Genomic DNA, 18054 nt, shown 5'->3' on the forward strand with positions numbered 1-18054 from the left:
GTTTTTTAAAGCCCCATTTTAAAATTAATTTTAACTTCTAAACCAATGAACCGTTTTACTTGCAATTTCTCAGAAAATCCATTCTGTACTCCAAGAGTGAGTGCTCTGTGATGCTGAGTAGGGTACAGTGTGTTCTTTGTACGTAGCAAAGTGGCTGCATCCCTGCTTGTGGTGCAAAACTCAGCTCACCTTTAATTATGGACTGGTGAGCAGCACGGCCATAAGACACGACAGATGTACACACAGTTGTGACTATACTGAGAGGAGGATGGGCCAAGGATTAGGTTGCTAGGCTGGGATGTGGGAGACCTGGAGTCAATTCTTTGCTCTGCCACAGACTCCCTGAGTGACCTTGGGCACGTCACTTAGGTCCTCAAAGGAATTTAAGCACCTAACTCCCAATTGATTTCAATATCTAGGGGAGTGAGGCACCTAAATATCTTTGAGGATCCGGGCCTTTGTCTCTCTGTACCTCAGTTCCCCTCCAGGGACGGGGGATAATAGCACTGCCCTACTTCGCAGGGGTGGAGCTGTGTGGAGAAATACATTAAAGATTGTGAGGTGCTCAGAAATGGTGGGAACAGAGGCCTTAGAAAGGGATAGACAGAAGGTCAGTTACATCAGTGGGTCTCAACCAGGGGTACATGTACCCCTGGGGGTACGTAGAAGTCTTCTGAGGGGTACATCAACTCGTCTAGATATTTGTCTAGTTTTACAACAGGCTACATAAAAAGCACTAGCGAAGTCAGTACAAACTAAAATTTCATAGACAATTATTTGTTTATATGGCTCTGTACACTATACACTGAAATGTAAGTACAATATTTATATTCCAATTGATTTATTTCATAATTATATGGTAAAAATGAGAAAGTCAGCAATTTTCCAGTAATAATGTGCTGTGACACTTTTGTATGTTTATGTTTGATTTTGTAAGTAAGCAAGTAGTTTTTAAGTGAGGTGAAACTTGGGGGGTACGCAAGACAAATCAGACCCCTGAAAGGGGTACAGTCATCCAGAAAGGTTGAGAGCTACTGCGTTACATGTTGTGCGCACCCCCACTCTCATAATGCTCGGGAATCCTGAAGGAAATGAATAAGGGACTTTGCCTCATTCCTAGCACTACCGCAAAGAAGGGAGGGACCACAGAAGCCATTTCTCTCTCCACTAAGAAAACAGCCAAGAGACTCTTTCACATGCAAGTTACCAAGCTTCCAGCCACAGGACTCCATCCGCCACTCAGTGAAACATGGTACACTCCAGCATGATGATTTCAGAACACTGTTTATTGGAAGCAGGACCTCATGGGGTATTGGAAACAGTGTCCCTCGTAGCTAAGGGGCTACGGGATTCACGTCAGTCCCCACCTCATCGGGTAGCAAAACCAAGGGATGCTATGGTTGCTAAAAGGTTCATATCAAGTGGCACCTTCCACTGGATCTTAACTGGACCACCTGAGGCTTGTCGTGTAGTTAACACACCTTTCTTGGAAACGTAAGATACATGGAGCAGACACGCAGAGGGGAAACAAACATGAATGCCACATACAGTGAAAGCTGCTCTATGGTAAGTTGTGCTTCCAGTGGATAACCCCTAGCAGAATTTGCTTTGAACTCCACCACGCCACCTGGTTTTTGCTGGGTCAGGTTCCACTGTGTGTATAAGATACATACACCATAGGCCAAGATCTGTATCTAACTTGAAATACGTCGTACCCTTCAGGTACTCAAGAGAAGCTAGTCTAAAGTCATGCCACACAATATAGAGGATGCCAACAGGAGTTTTATAATGAGCCACCGCTTCCTCTCTAGTGCAGAAATATTTTTTCCCATGCACAAAAAAATAAGAACCATGCCACATGGAGTAACTCTGGAATGGGATGCATGCAATGGACCGAGCAAAACTGATGAGCAGGGTTCAATTCCTGGCTCTCCTGAAGGGGCATGTGCACTGTAGACACATTTGGTGGAGGAAGCGAGAGGAGTTTAGATAGGGTTGTACCATCCATGTCTCTGCACTGCCTTTCATATAGGATTTGTGGGGAAGGACCTTACAGTCCCACAAAGATAGTAGATCATTCATTGGTTCCGGTTAGGGGGAGGGCCTCCAGACTGGTGGGGATCCAGGATCTTCAGTATTAAGGAGTCCCATCTCTGAGTCAGACTGGAGTAGGAATTATGGAACTTCAGGTTAGAGTTAGAACTCGGGGAGGAAGAGGCACCAAGGAATTTCCCCTCTCTTCGCCCAGCTGCTCCTGCCCCTTTGACAGATGAGCTGGGCACTTAAAACTTAGCTACCTCCCTTTTATTGGTAACCAGGGATATGGGGTCTCAGCAGTGCTAGCGTAACAGAATGGCCGGTGTGGTTTGCCAGGCACTGCTGAGTATAACTGGATTGGAGTGGACATAGCGAGTGGCAAGAAGGCCCAGTAGGGGGTCTTCACCTGATTGATATGCCCCACGCCCAGCAGGGCAGCGGGACAATCAGTACTGGAGGAGAGTTTGAGGATAGGAGCACAGAGGGTCGAGGCAGACCCTTCAGAGCAGAAGGCCTGTCAGCAGGGGAGCGGCCACTAGGAAGAGAGAGAACTCCAGAAGGTTGCTGGTGGCTGAACCATTTTGCTGGTCCAAGTCTTTCTTTGTGGGGCCCATCATCAGCTCTTCGGTCTCTCTGGCACCTGTGTGCAGAAAGGAAGGAAACCTGGAGTCAAAGCTGAAGCCACAGGCAAAGGACCGATTCACACTGCTCCCTCTGCGACATGCTGCCACATGGGCAAGGATAATGCATAGCGCAGGACAGCAGCACAGAGCTCCTCAGAAGGCAAGACACAGCTCGTGACTCTGCTCGTGGGTTAGTGGGGAACCGGCCAAATCCATGCTCATGCTTCATGAACCAGGCAGCTCAGACAGTCCCTGATAATGTTAGGGGACACAGTGCAGGAGAAGGTGCGGGGAAGGGGGTCGGTGCTGTGTGGGGAAGGAGTTTGAGGGCCAGTTTGCTATTGTTTCCTGCTAAGTGCATTTATGTTTCTTAGGGGTTGCCTATGTCCTTTACGTCCAAGACTCACTCCACAGCTGCCTTACCTGACAGGAAGGACTGGACAGCAAGGCTGTGCCCCGCTGCGGCCTTGGAAGGTGGTAATAAGTGCAGGAGGGAGGTCACCTTAGCAGTGGCAGGTGCTGGCTTTAGGGCAGGTGGGGGCTGCTTGGTATCTTCCAAGCTTAGATCGGTTTCTGGAGTTGTAAGGCTGAAGGACGGAGGTGGCTCTGAGGAGAGGGCTGGCTCAGCTCTCACAGAGACTGCATCGGACTCCTTCAAGTCTCTCTCCATTTCTGGAGAGGCAGTCGGGCTGAAGGTCGACTCCAGGTCTAGAAAGAGCACAGCCTCCGTGGTCACTAATGGGGCACCAGTCTCCTCAGAGTCCACTTGCATTTCTGGAGATGTTTTAAGGTTTAGGTCTGAGGTGGGCTCTAAGGAGGATGTTGGCCCAGTGGCCGTGGTGGGGTTGGGCCTTGCTGTTCGGGTGGGTGGCGGGCTTGTGGTGGTGGTGGTGGTGGGTGGCGGCCTTGTTGTGGCGGTGGTGGTGGTGGGTGCTGGCCCTAACGTAGTGGTGGTGGTTGGGCTTGTGGTAGTGGGTGCAGGCCTCGTGGTGGTGGGTGTCAGCCTTTTTTTCACGGTGGTGGGTGCTGGCCTTATCGTAGTGATAGTGGTCGGGCTCGTGGTAGTGGTGGCTGTTGCAAGAGCTGGCCTAGTGGTGAGGTTTGGCCTTGTTGTCCTAGAGGATGGAGAGGCCTCTTCTGAGTCTACACTGGGTTCTGATGAGAGACAAAGAGGGCTGTGGGTTACCACCAGCTTCACTCGGAGCCCAACGGAGCCCCAGCCCCCCGAGCAGTGCCAATGAAAACCAGCAAAGGAGAGCTGGAGAAAGCAGGGGCAGGCACTTTCACCGGGCTCTCGGGGAAACACCCCCTTCTCTCTGCCCCTTGGTGGGAATTGAGCTTAGTAGGTAGCCCACCAGATGCAGGGACATCCTTTTTTCTGGGCAGGTCCCAAGATTTCATTTGTTTTCAGACCTGATGTGGGAAAACGCCACCCCTCTGGAATGGTATTTCCTGGCAGCAGGGGCCCACGTAGTTGCTAATGGGATAGGAAGCCTTTCCCATCTGTCACCAGCACGAATATGGCCCAGGTTGGAGGACAGTGAGTCTTTCCTGTCTTCTGGTGGCTGAACAGTGGAACGAGCTGGGGGAGCTCCCAGTGGACAGAGCTACCACCACGCATTGGTGTCTGCAGCAGAGATGCCAAGGACTGCATGGGCTGCAGAATGTGAAAATGACCTACCCCAGCAGAGGGTAGGGGGGGTCCCGTCAGATCAGGATGAGGCACATTGGCAAGGCAGCATGTGTGAGGGAAGCTTGCTTTGCTGCTGCCTAGGCTATGCCTGCTCTGTAGATAAACACAGGACTCCAGTCCCAGGTCTGCCAATCCAGCTCCTTTTTGACAGTACTAATAAATACTTACAAAAAGGTGATTCACCTCCGGGGAAAGCCTTAGAATCCTGATCCTGAGACCTGGGAGAACTTTGCCGGCAGGGCTGAGGAAGTGCTGGGATCCCCACATACAGCCAGATTCTGTCCCCTTACTCCTGGAGTAGCACCTCATTCAGAAGCTAACCCCACTGCTTTCAGGGGGATTGTCCCATGGGTGGAACCTGCCCCTCCCCCAGTTCTCTGGCCCGTCCAGTGGAGACACTGGCTCCTCCAGTTCCCTTCACGTACCACAGATTGAATTCCTACACGTATAGCCCTCGGGGCACATGGAGCATGGAGGTCCTTCCTTGTACGGCTTGCGACCCCTCACGTTGCCGCTGGAAGCAGAACATGCAGATGAAAAGAGAACAGCCCATGACAACAGAGGGGACGAATCCCCTCCCCATCTCAAAAAGGAGGGAGATTTTTCATTCAAGTCAGATCTTGCTAAGATATAAATCAAGGGTCACTTAAAAAGTGGGGGGAGCTTTGACTGTGCTACTAATGGCACCTGGGCTTATGAACACTGTCTAGAGGCCTGAGCCTAAGCCTGGGAACCTTTCCATTCACTTCAGCAGCGGTTTGGATCAGGCCCTTAATGTTACAGCTGCTCAAAATAGGACCCCCTCAGTTTCCTGAACGTTCATCGTTTTATTTTGCCTTCTTCCGTTAAAATTTCCATGCATATTTCCATAGAGGTTACCAGACTGGGAACACTCTAACCAGCTCTGATAGTTAGCCCTTGCGTTTATACAGCCCCATCGACAGAGGACCTCAAAGCCCCCTATACACATCTGTGAAGTACACTGATGTAAATCATCACAAGGAACTCCATGGAGTCAGTGGCATGACACCAGACTGAGAGCAGAATCAAGCTCATTTTCTCCGTATCACAGCTGGGGAAAATGAGGCACAGAGAAATTAACAGCCAAATTCTCCTCCTAGTGACACTGGTGTAAACCCAGGGTGCTTCCATTGACCTATGTGGAGCAAGTCTAGATTTACAGCCCTGTAACTACGTGGCTTTTCATGACACACCCAAGGACACATGGTCCATGGCAGCACCACAGATAAAACCGAGGACTCCTCTGTCCCAGACCTGGGCTGGATTTACAAGACCTGCCTCTCTTTGTTGCCACAGGAAAATGACAACAAAGGGCTTTATTGGGATTGGCTTCCACTCGCTACCTGAAAGCAAAGTAAGCAGAGCCTTGGGAAGGACTTTCCTTCTCAGCCTGGGGATGAAGGTTACTGTAAGTAGATGTGACAGGGCCAAGATGGAATCAAAGCAGCCCTTGGGAAGCCCGCACTCACGGGGGATCGTAGTTGCAGACCAGCAGGTAGAGGTCAGGTTCCTCGACACCATGCAGGGTTTTACAGAATTGCATCCCACAGCCAATGCGTTCGCTGTTTGCCCAGACCACCTAAAGCAAGGGAGGAAGAGAGAAGGGTTACGTCTGTCAGCACAAGGCAGGAAGAGCACAGCTGGGAGACCATGAGACACCCTGCCTGTGAGAAGAGGTTTAGACGAATGAGCGTGTATGTCATCTGCAACCAGCGTCAGCTCAGTCGTCACCAGGACTTTCTTCCCTGACCTCCAAAGCTAAAGCATGAGCCACTACAGCTTGGGCTAAAGGACCAACTCCCCAAACCAGGAGCTGTAGCAGACTCATGGACTCTGTGCATGAAGGGGACACCATTTCAGAATTACATCTAAGCAGAGTCAGGCCTGGTTAGTGCTTGGATGAGAGACCCCCATCAACAATTCTTCTCTATCTGGACACAACCCACGTACCCCTGAATTATGGTGCTGTTCATAATCCAGATCTGAATTTTGGAAGAGGCCCCTGTCTTTATACTAAGACAAATGAAAAGTCCAGATCCAAATACACTGGAGTAGTGGAGAGTTCAAAACATAGAGCTTGACCTGGATCCTAGTTCTGAGGCCAGAACCCATCTGCTACAGGGACTTGAAAGCCACACCAGGCTTCCTGAGTGACCAAACGGTGCAGCATTAAAATACACAGATGACTTTAAAGACTTTTTTTTCCCTAAAGGGAAACTGTTCAGCAGGCCTGTAATGATCACAGCAGCTCATGATGCCCACACAAGTGAGCCATCCATGCCGAATAAGAATCAATTCTATCCTGTCCAACTGAGATTCTTATACGGGGCACATCACCATGGTATCGCAGCCCCTAAACAATATTTCTATGGTGGGTCAAGTCCCAAGCACAACTCCCTCCCAGGAATCCAGCCCCTCATGCCCTGTAGCCAGATACCTGGGTGTAGTGGCCACACATCTGTCCTACGGAGCACTTGGACGTGGTCAGGTTGTAATGCTCATGCTCGTTGTACCACTGGTCCAAGGCCACCTCCACGTCCATCTCGTCGGTAATGGCAAAGAGGTTCTCACCCCGCCGGCCCCGCTCCTTGTTGTGGCCCCAGATGCACTTCGCTGCATAGGCTTTGGCAAAGGCTTCCAGGTCGGGGTCCCAGCTCTGAAACAAACACAAAGCTGCCACCATCATAAAGCATGAGGCCGGGGTGAGGATTGTCCATCAGGATCAAGTCCTTCGTCACATGGATGAAACCCTCTGACATGCTGAGACACACACAGCCTGTCCCCTATCCAGTGGGGCCAGAGGTTAGAACCTAGACTCCTGGGTTCTGTTCCCAAACACTGGCGAAGTCTATGGCTCTCCCCAAAGTGACGTTTCTGATTCTTATCATGTTTGTCGGCAGGTCCATATTACATAGCAGGACAAGATCAGAAATGAGGATATTCAAAGCTGAACCCTGCACCCACCAGCACTGGCTTGCTTTCAGCAGCTTTCGTGGTGGGTATGTATTATTACAATGGAAGACCAGAGAATTCTGAAATGTGTTTACCAAGGAACGCCGCCACAAGGGATCACATGGGCATCAAAAGCTTTGGTGGTGCCATAAGATTGCCAGTAATAGGCACAGACTGAATATCCAGCTAGACCACCTTGAGGATCTAGCCAGAGATTGATCCAGGTGGCGCTTGATCTGCAAGGAGGCCATGTTACTGGGATTTGCCATGATGATGATGGAGTCCCCTTTAGGGGTGCAACTGCTGGATTGGAGCCTTAAACTGTTTTAGGATGGGGTTTTAAAAGGAACTCAAGGGCATTAGCTGCTCAAATTCCAGTGGAATTCATTGGAGCTCAGTATCTAACCCCTTTAGGTTCCTTTGAATATACCAGCCTCAGGCAAACGTGAATATAAAATGCTGGTTGTCAATGGGCAGTTCTACAGCAGCTTCCGTCCCTGGATCTCAAAGCACCCCTACCCAGTTAGGAATTATCCCTGTTTTACCAATGGGGAAACTGAGGCAATGAGCAGCGTGGTGACTCATTCAATGTCACCTGGCAACAAGCTGGGAAAGGAACCCAGAAGACCTGGGTCCCTTGTTGGAAACACTGACCACAATGAACAGGACAAACTGTGGGAATGCCTGGAGAGCGGGACCTGCCCAGTTCAACAGCTGTGTAAGGCCAGAGCGCAGGAGCCAGCGCACACATCTGGTAACCCCATCATTTAAACTCGACCGGAGACTCAGTCTGACAGCTGCCTCCCAAGTGATCCCTCCAGTGCCCGGACTGACAACAGCTCCTTGTCCAGCTGAGCTCCATATCTTACCTAGCAGCGGTTGCTAGGTAAGAGAGGGAGAAGTTTTTGCACAAGAGAAGCATTAAAGGGAACACAATGACGCAACTGCTTGGACTTTCATTACATTCTTTAAAGGAGGCAGCAGCTTCTCTGAAATCCAACCAGCAGAGATAGCAGGGCAGGTGGGAGGAGAGCCCAGACATACAAGCCCACTGAAAGATCACGAAAATCAAAAGGGACGGAGCAGCGGGTGAGGAAGGTGGGTTTAGCAGCTGATGGGGGCAGGAGTAGGGTGTAATCCAATGGGGAAACCCTCAGTATTTTGCAGGGAAGGTGATTATCTTAGTTGGTGTGAGGATGATTCCTGGTTCACTGATTCCTACGTGTCAAAGCCCAAGGGTAGGTGGCAAGGATCAGAGAAGATGCAGTCACTGTTCTATCAAGTTGCTCTCTGCTTACTTATAAGAGGGGCGGCGGCCAGGGGAAGGGGGGGGGGGTGTCTGATGTGGCTTTGGAAAGAGGGTTGGCTGCAGGTCTTGGTGTGGGGGCTCATTATCCCCTCCCTGTGGCAGAGAGCCGGGTTCCATAAGCAGAGAACTAACCTCTGTGTTATTTGCTTCATTAAAAAAATAAGGCTTTGGCCTGCGTATGCCCATTGTATAACCATTTCCATGGTAACCAGCTCTGCTGTCCCAAACACAAGCACAGGGTGACTGCAGATGGGCAGTTAGCCACGGGAGTAGGTGAACTCAGAAGCTGAGATCTGGTTCTTCCAAAAGAAAAATGTCCTTGGAAATCCAGATGAGCAATGCAGACACCGGGAGTTTAATCAGAGACTCACGGGATTGTTTCTAAGCTGAACCGTTTACAAAAGTTTACCATGCCGGGGAAAAACTGCTGCTGCTGGCCATCAGGTCTTTCCAATTCTATAATAGTAAATGTAGCCTGGGTGTATGCATTTCACATCTATTCATGGTAAATTCAGGACAAATGCAAGACTCAGAGTAAACCACAATCAAGATCAATACGTTTTTCAGGACAGGATCTGAGTCAAGGCGGAAAGTGCAACAAAGCAGTCAAATCTGGCTTCAAGCTTTTATTTCAAACAAATAGGATTGAATGTTCTTATTTGTCATATGCCTAAGTCATCATCCCATTTTTACAATAAGCAGCAGCATACTTCATTAAGCCATTTTCAAAATTGCTTCAATGAGTTAAGAGCCTAAGGGCTTGTCCACACGGTGGGTCTGATTTCTAAAGCGCACTGATGTGTTGAGTATTAATTGGTCTGTATATAGGCTCTGCTGGTGCGCACTAAAGGTTCCCTCGTGCACTTTAGTGTTTCAGACAGCACTGTATGGCTGGCTGGCGTATCCGACGATGACATCACAGCATCACACGTTCTCATGTGGCTGTACAGTCCAATCCACGAGGAGCAAGATTGCTAACAGATGTCACACAAGAAAGTGCAGGGTCCCACTGAGGACTTGGCAGGATTCTTGCCCCTTTTTTTGATCCGTTTTTCATGTATGTCTTCCTCAAAGTGTTTACTACCTTCATTGGTAGTTGCTCTCTATTCAGATCTGGCCTTGGCTTTGTCTTTGAAATTATCAATATTTATGTCAATTAAGGTCAGATTCTACTTAATAATGTCTTTGAAGCATTTTCAATGACCACCCTTCTTGTGCTTTCCAAGTTTCAGCTCACCCTAGAAAACTTTTTGGGGGATTTTATCATTACCCAAACAGCACTACATTAAAGTGCACCAGCAGGGTCAATTCATGTGCAACACACTAATGTGTTTTAGAAATCACACCCCAGTAGAGCACATTACCTCACTGTGTAGACAAGCCCTAAGCCTCATTTTAAAAAAATGAATTAAGCACTTAGGAGGCTAAGTCCCTTTGACTTTCAGTGAGATTGAGACTCCTAAGACCCTTTTGAAAATGGGACCTAGGTGCTTTTTAAAAATTTCACCCCTGAACTAAAATAGTGTCAAATTAACTTGGGTTTTGTCTACACAAACGAGTTTAGTTAAATCAGTGCAAATTGTGTGTGCTGGCAAGGCCTAAAATAATCAGGTCATGATTAGAGCTGGGGGCAGAAGGGGATGGTTTTCTTGTCCTGAGATATTGAAAATGTTTCCCATCCTGAAAAAAGGATGAAAAATCAAAATCTCAACAATTTTCACATACCAAAAATCCTCCCAAAAAATTGGTTTGGGTCAATCGAACCATTTCGTTTTTATAATTTTGAAACATTTTGTTTCAATTTTGACTTTTTTAAAATTTTCTTTTAACTTGAAATTTACTAAAATTTCAAAATGAAAATTTGAAAAAATGAAAACTCCTCCCTCCTCCCCCTCCAAATATTTTGGCAGCACGAGAGTCATCAAAATTGACCCTGTTTCGTGAACAGTTCTGGTTTTGACAAATTGACATTTTTCAGTGCTCATCAAAAAATCCCCGACCGACTGTAGTCATGATAAAGAACCAGCTGCAAATTTGTCTTTAGCCAAAGGGGTAATGCAGTCCAAATATCAACACCTTGCACTTTCTGTAGCACTTTCCCTCTTCAAAACACTTTACAAACATTAAGTAATTCATCAGATGTGGAGAGACATCTTACTAAAAATCAAGGGGTCTAATACAAGAAGCAGCATCCTCTTATGGTTAGAGCAGGGACCGAAAGAATGAGCCTCTATTTGTAGCTTAGACCGACACACGATATGACCTTGGGCATATTGCTTCTTCATGCATTAGATTTTCCCATCTATAAAATGGGGATAGTACTGTTTCGCCAGACCTACTCTGCAGGGGTGTTGTGAGAAGGAACATACACGAGCACCTTGGATGAAAGATGGTTAGTATTAAGATATCTACACAGCCAAAATCAATGGTTGAGGTTCAATTTTATATTCCATTCTATAGACAAAAGAGTCCATCAGTAATCACAAGTGCAACACTAAGAAGAGTTCTCCGAGCTCAGCTGGGATTTCATCACTCTGGCTGGTGAATTTAAGTTTTGGTTATTTGTTCATTGCAAATTTGTTTACTACAGCCATGACATTTACTGCACATGGTGTGTAGCTCGGTCATTGCTACGAGGGAAAAAGAAACAATTTTTACACTGGATCTCCAGCTAGAGTCAATCACATTTATGAACTTAAACTTTCAAAGTACATTTCATAACAAAGGCTGCTCTTATTTTAAGAAGAAATGTAGGAGACCCTCAGCTATTCAATAAGATACAGGATTCCTATCACACAGGAGACCTCCAGATATCCCATGCCTTTCTATCATATAGAACAGTGTTTCTCAACCTTTTTGATATCAGGGACCGGCTCGCTGCCTTAATGAACTATGTGAGGGAAATCTCAGGGACTGGCACCAGTTCACGGACTGGTCACTGAGAAACACTGATATAGAAGACCCCAGATATCCCACTGCAATCAGACCCTGGGTTTCCCATGGGACACTTACCATTTTCAGCATGTCTGCAGCACGAGGGGAGACCTGGGAGCGGTAGTGGTTGTGCATCGCCACAATCAACCTCTGTTCATCATCTGTAAGGGACCAGCTCAGCTCCACAGCTGTGAGCAATAGGAGAAAGGGAGGGAGCCCAGAGCTCAGCATTGTGGCAGTCGGTTCTGGCTTTAGCAGCCCATGCCTCTGGCAGATAGATTTAAAGCACTTCCCAAAACAAGGAACACCCAAAGCCTGAGATTAGGGGAGGAAATTTATCTCGTTATTATAATACATTTCAGAGCCACAGGGAACACACCCATGTAATGTCACTGATGAAAAAGGAATGTTGCTTAAGGGGCCAATGAGTGAACAATGCCCACTCCCTGAGAGCTAGCATGTGTGTGAAATCCTGGTATTAATTTTTTCCACAATCGAAGGAGTGCCGTTTTGGGGCCCTGCTACTGCTGTAATTTCAGATTTAAACATTAATATAACCCTTTGTGATGTCCTATAATTACTTATGTAATTACTCCCTCCCCTTTCCTTTCAGAGGATCCCCAAATGTTTTCCAAACTGAAACACAGACTAGACACAGGGATCATTTCACCTGCCATTGAAATGCAGCCACCTCTGGGGCAGAACATGGCAGCTGTTTAACAACAAGCAGCGACACTAGACATGCAGGACTTATAATTCTAGATCAGATCGGGGTCCCAGCCATCTTGTCCATTATCATGTCTTGGAGCGGCCAGCACCCGAGGAAGGTGCAGTGGGCAGTTATGGAATAACCTTCCCCACAGAAAGTTTCTTCCTGACCCTCATCAGATAAACGTATACCCTTAAGGAGGAGAGCTTATAGCCCTTCCCAAAAATTTTGGGTTGGATAGGAAGTGAGAAAAACCTTATGAAACTGCATAAGGAGGGATATTAAGGGAAAGTAGTAATAGCTCCATGTCTTTCATCACAAATGTCTTTCATTTTGACAGGTTTCCTTGTTACGCATCATGGCATTGTGCCAATCAGAACTCTGTATTACACTCCATTGCCCCACCTTTTGCCCCACCCCCTTTTTGGCCCTATGGCTTTGGAAGTCCCTCCTACTCTTTCTGTCCTTTCCAGGACCCCTGGGTATCATTTTTGGAGACGTGCTGTCGGCCATTTTGAAAAGAATGGGGTGTTTTTTGAAACGTATTTAATTTTTCCTTACTGGAAGCAGTATAAATAAGGAATGTATGTCCTTTCCTCATTTTAAGAGGGAAATTTGCCTTTTTACGCAGTGAGTGCTATTCTAAATACAGTTGACAAAACAACTGCAGAGTTTTAATAAGAGAGGAGTTAAAGGAGAATTGTTAATATATATCCATTTACACACACACACACGTACGTACGTTACCTCCCACCCCCCCTTTTTTCCTACCCTGAACACAGACATGCCAACCTTGCTCTGGGACGTTTAGGGATGTTTATGAAAAAAAAGTAGGAAGGCATTAGGGAAGTTACTTGGACCTCTCTCTCTTCCATCCCCTCCTGTCCCTGTCTATGGCCAAGGGGGGAGGCCTGGATCCACCACCCAAGCCACAGACTGTGTGTTATGCTCTGACTGCCCCATGTGGCCTCTCCTGGTGTGCTCTAGGTGCTGAAGCTTGTGGTTTGGGCGGGGTATCCAGCAGCACCCCAATCCATTCAGAATTGCCATGGCTTGTCTACTAGAAACAATGATTTTTCTGGCAGGGTCAGCTGCAGATGTTGGCAAATTTTAAACTGATCAAGGACAGCTTCTCAACTCCAGGATCCCACCCACAGTTGTTCTTTTTGGAACCAACATTGGTAGCACTGAGATGCTGCAAAACAAGCACCAAGCTCCCACCCCTCTGCTAACAAGCTTGTCTCCCGCAGGCCCCATTAGGTAAGTGTGTGAGGAATGCGGCTTTCTTGTATTCAAATGCTTCAATATAGACATGTATTGTGCAGCTCCAATAAACCCATAGATCATTAGGAACAAATAATTTTGTTACATAACGTATGAGATATAAAACACACAATAGGGTTTGTAGATCTGATCTGACTTCGGTGGGTTCTGGATCAGGCCGAACGGCTACCGTTTCCAAAAGAAAATAAGGGTGTTAGGTACCCTGATCCCACTGAAAATCAACAGGAGTTGGGCATCTAACTCCTTGGGCTCCTTTGAAAATACCAGCCTCTGGGTAACATTTTCAAAAGCGCGTAAGTGACTTAGGAACCTAAATCCAATTTTCAAAAGCTACTTTGCTTTTACTGATATAACTATGTTGGCTGATTTTTTGCTGACACCGATATACCAGTAACAGCCCTAGTGTGGATAGTTATACTAGTATCATGTGCCTTATATTGGTATAGCTTACTTGAGTTCTCCAACAGGAATAAGCTACACTAGTATAATCACTTTTCTACCCATAACCACACCTACACTAGGGGTGGGGTTTGCCACTTTAACTATAGTAATACAGGTAAAGCAGCAAAGCTTTAAGTGCAGACAAGACTTTAGGAGACTAAATCACTTTTGCAATTGAGATTTAGGCTCAAATCACTTACACATTTTTGAAAATTTTACCTGTGTGTAAAGACATATTATCAGACTATCAGATATTTAATGCTGTATGCTGTCAACCTAGCCAGCATATGCAGATCTCTATTATACTCTCCTCCACCACTTCTGCCACCATAGCATAGGCACAGACTCCATGAAAAAAAATGGTGGGTGCTGAGCACCCACCAGCAGCCATACGGATCAGCGCCTCCCACCCTCCGGCAGCCCCGCCCGCTCCCTCCCAGCACCTCCTGCCCACCGTGATCAGCTGTTCCGCGGCATGCAGGAGGTTCTGGAGGGGAGGGGAGGAGCGGGAAGAGGTGAAGCAGAGGCAGACCAGGGGCAGGAAGAGGTGGGGTGGGGTGGGAAGAGGCAGGGGCTTGGAGGAAGGAGTGGAGAGGGGGCAGGCCCCTGGGCAGAGCAGGGGTCAAGCACCCCCCAGGAACCAAAGGTTGTTGCCTATACACTATAGCTCAAGTATAGTCACAAAACCACAGCTCTTGCTCACAACACTGTTTCTTTAATAAAAAAAAGAAAAATCCACATTGGGGAAAAAGGTGCATCAATGTTTGTATTTAAATGCAAAAAGTAAAAACAATTTTAAAATTCTTCTTACATACAAAGCTGATTTATTTACATTCTTTACAGGCTTTTCCCAAATATTTACAAACTTTGCAATATATTAAATTAAAATCATCCATAAAATTCACTGCATATTTACATTCTTTAACAGCCACTTGAATGTATAGTGTACATAATTCAACAGTCTTTATGCATATATCTATAGAATAGTTTGCCCAGCATACCCCTGAGTCTTTGTAATATGTCGCAATTAACCATATTACCCCCCATTTCCCACTACTCAAAGAGAGAACATTAAAAATAAATCAATGCTCATTTGCTGGAATCTGCACAGCAAAAGGAAAGGCCAGCACCTCCCATGTTTAACTCAACACGACAGTCCCTCAGTCCTTTAAGATACCTATTTTCAGGCATTCCAGAAGAGAAGAGAGAGCTCTTGATAGAAATATACAAAGAGAAGAAAGTTGAATTCTCTGAGAGGTGAAAGGTTTCTGTTTGTTGGTAGCAAGGCTGCTGGAATTGCTCATTACTTGTGGTCTGATCCTGGAAAGTGCTGAGTTCCCTTATTTCCCACTGAATTAACAGGGAGCCAAGGGCACCCCAGCACACTGCAGGATCGGGGCCGAGCCTGCAACCCTTCCTCATGACAGCAGTCCCACTGCAGTGAGGCAGGTCCACTTGCGTGAGAAAGGGTAGTAGGCTCGTCTTCCTCATGCCATGTAGCGCGGTTACCATTCAAATCACCAGTAACTTGATTTTCTTCCCTGTTCCTCTAAGGCTGTATCTAACGCTGCAATCAGAGGTGTGACTGCAGCTTGGGTAACCAAATCCATGCCAGCTTTAACCTGCCTGGCACAGCTAAAAAGAGCAGTGAAGGCCTGGCGGCACGGACTTCAACGTGGGCTGTACAAGGCCGCCTGATACCCTGGGTATGTACTTGCCTTGCTAGCCCGTGTTGAGGTCCATGCCGCCATGTCTTCACCACTATAGTTACTGGTGCTAGCTAGATTAAAGCTAGCGTGGGGACGTGTACCCAAGCTGCAATTAGTGTAGACATATGCCAAGACGAAGTGCACCATACAGCACAGCCAGTACCTCCCTCCCCTCCCATCTGGAGAGTGGGCACTTTGCAACAGCTGTTGAGAGAGGGGCTAGTAAATGCACCAAAAGCCATCTGACTCCAGTAGGATCTTACCCTAGAGAACTCTCCAGGGATTTTGCAATGGGAGTCGGAAGTTCAGATTTGCAGCACTGCACAATTCTCATTAAAAACCAGTGGGAACTGGGTGTTCAGATCCCCCTAGTTTCCCAGTGTTGAAATTAGCAAAGTAATCAGACTCCTTTCTCCTGCATTCAATTACCCTGAGTTCAGAAACCAGAGAGATCGGGATAGACAATGTCTTGGATTATTGGAGACAGGCCTTAAACCAGCCTCTATGAAGTTCTACCTGCCCCCTTCCCTGGAGCAGATAGTTTTTCCTTACAGGTGAGTAAGATATGACAGTTTCATTATCTCCGGTTATTATGGGCAAGGGTAAGTGAGCAAGTTTTGTGCCTTGACTGGTGAATTTTCACAGCAGCTTTGCAAGGCTATGGCATTCAGGGAGGCTCATACACGAAGCATTTAGGCACGCAGTGAATTTCAAAAGAGGGATGATCTGGGCGAATGGGGTTGGGCCCCTGGCAGATGGCAGTAGAGAGCAGGGCAAGGTGTCAAACTAGCCGCACACAGGGACTGTTTAAGACATGTTGTACGCAGAAAGGCCCACAAATGTCAGGCAACGCTGGAGGCCATGGACATCCGTGACATAATATACAGCATCAACAACCTGATCCACTTGCTAAGATGCCTCAGTAACTGAGAAGATGGCCAGGTCGCTCCACTGTTACAAACTCCAGAGCCATAGGAGCCGGCTGACTGTTTGGGGCAACATTTAACCCTTTCTCTACCAAGTCCTCAGTTTTGGGAGATTGCAAGAATAGAATCGCCCTTCCCCACCTCTCAAGCCTGTCACTGCCTTTGGAAATGCTGCTGTTTTTCTGGGTGGGAGACATTGTGCCCCAAAACACAAATGGGGTGGGGGATGGGATGGGACCAGTTCTTGCCGGCAGTCATCAGACTATCTAGCCTGGAAAGTGTTGACTATTAGGTCGGATATTAGGAAAAACTTTTTCACTAGGAGGGTGGTGAAGCACTGGAATATCCTTCCTTAGAGGTTTTTAAGGTCAGGCTTGACAAAGTCCTGGCTGGGATAATTTAGTTGGGGATGGTCCTGCTTTGAGCAGGGGGTTGGACTAGATGACCTCCTGAGGTCCCTTCCAATCCTGATATTCTATGACTAGGAGCTGAATCGTTGAGTAGGAGCACGCTGCATCTCAGACTCACTAGCCTCATTCTCCTTTGGCCTTATCTACACAAGAGTTCAAACCCCGACAGCCATGTCTGTACTGAATCACAGCAAGGTGCTAACGCCATTTCCCTAGCTGCCAGAGACAGGGATGGACTTGAGCTAGAAACCACCAGGGCTTTGTACTCTAGTGCTGATGGGGCCACATTTGATTCTTCAGTATCTTAACAAGCAGATAAAATCAGCCTCCTCCTGTTTTGGTTTAGCAGCTAAATCTGCCTTTAATTCCTTACGGCTCTTGGAAGCAGAGGAGAAAGCATACTGGAAGTGTAAAAACAAATGATGTAAATTCCAAAGGCAGTGAGGTTTGGACATGTGAGCACTGTGTCTCCTAGACACAGTTCTGGAAACTTAGGCAGAGACCAAAAGTGCATTTGGAAAGCAGATCTGCAATCAGGACAGATTCACCATCTTCTCTCCAACTGGCGTAACACTCTGCTAGTTGTGTTTGAGCTGGGGAGAAGCTGTTTTTATGGGAGCATGTCTAGAGTAGACATAAACCAGCTTGAGAATCCACTGCTTGTTAGAGAGCCTGACAGCGGATTGTCTTATTGGCTGATTTCTTCTCCTTCCATAAAGCCAGGGAACCGTGTTGGCACTGATGTGGGTCACAAAACAAAGGCATTTCACAGACTGCTGACAATTTTCTCTGCAACTTTTTACAAGTCACATTCAAGGACACTTAGAAGCAGTAGCAGCACTAACTCACTCATGATCTTAACAACACCGAGTCCAATATATTCCCTGTGTGTGTATTTCATTGAATGCTTAATAAAAATGGAGCTAGGCACAGAAAAACCTGGGAGCTGATGAGGTAACCCTGTTGGCCTCCGAATTTAAATTGAGAAGCTGCCAAAATGTAAATA

At 47.1% G+C, this 18054-nt stretch overlaps 1 protein-coding gene across 1 annotated transcript; it reads right to left on the reverse strand.

The window, feature by feature from the left end:
- Positions 1–1267: 1267 nt before the first annotated feature.
- Positions 1268–11869, reverse strand: PI16 (peptidase inhibitor 16). Its single transcript, XM_024212189.2, has 6 exons — positions 11648–11869; positions 6812–7030; positions 5844–5953; positions 4779–4867; positions 3084–3815; positions 1268–2677 (listed from the first exon to the last, which is right to left on the reverse strand). The coding sequence occupies exons 1-6, from the start codon at positions 11798–11800 to the stop codon at positions 2538–2540; spliced, it is 1443 nt and encodes a 480-aa protein (XP_024067957.2). The 5' UTR covers positions 11801–11869; the 3' UTR covers positions 1268–2537.
- Between the last annotated feature and the right edge of the window lie 6185 nt (positions 11870–18054).

Source organism: Terrapene carolina, unplaced genomic scaffold, assembly GCF_002925995.2.
Source record: "Terrapene carolina triunguis isolate 2854851 unplaced genomic scaffold, T_m_triunguis-2.0 Scaffold552, whole genome shotgun sequence".
Taxonomy (NCBI): domain Eukaryota; kingdom Metazoa; phylum Chordata; order Testudines; family Emydidae; genus Terrapene; species Terrapene triunguis.

Coding starts and splice junctions, on each gene's coding strand:
- PI16 (XM_024212189.2), bottom strand. CDS start 11,800: ATGCTGAGCTCTGGGCTCCCTCCCTTTCTCCTATTGCTCACAGCTGTG. Junction 7,031..11,647: donor CTGCAGACATGCTGAAAATG/GTAAGTGTCCCA, acceptor TGTTTGTTTCAG/AGCTGGGACCCCGACCTGGA. Junction 5,954..6,811: donor TGTGTGGCCACTACACCCAG/GTATCTGGCTAC, acceptor CCCTTGCTTTAG/GTGGTCTGGGCAAACAGCGA.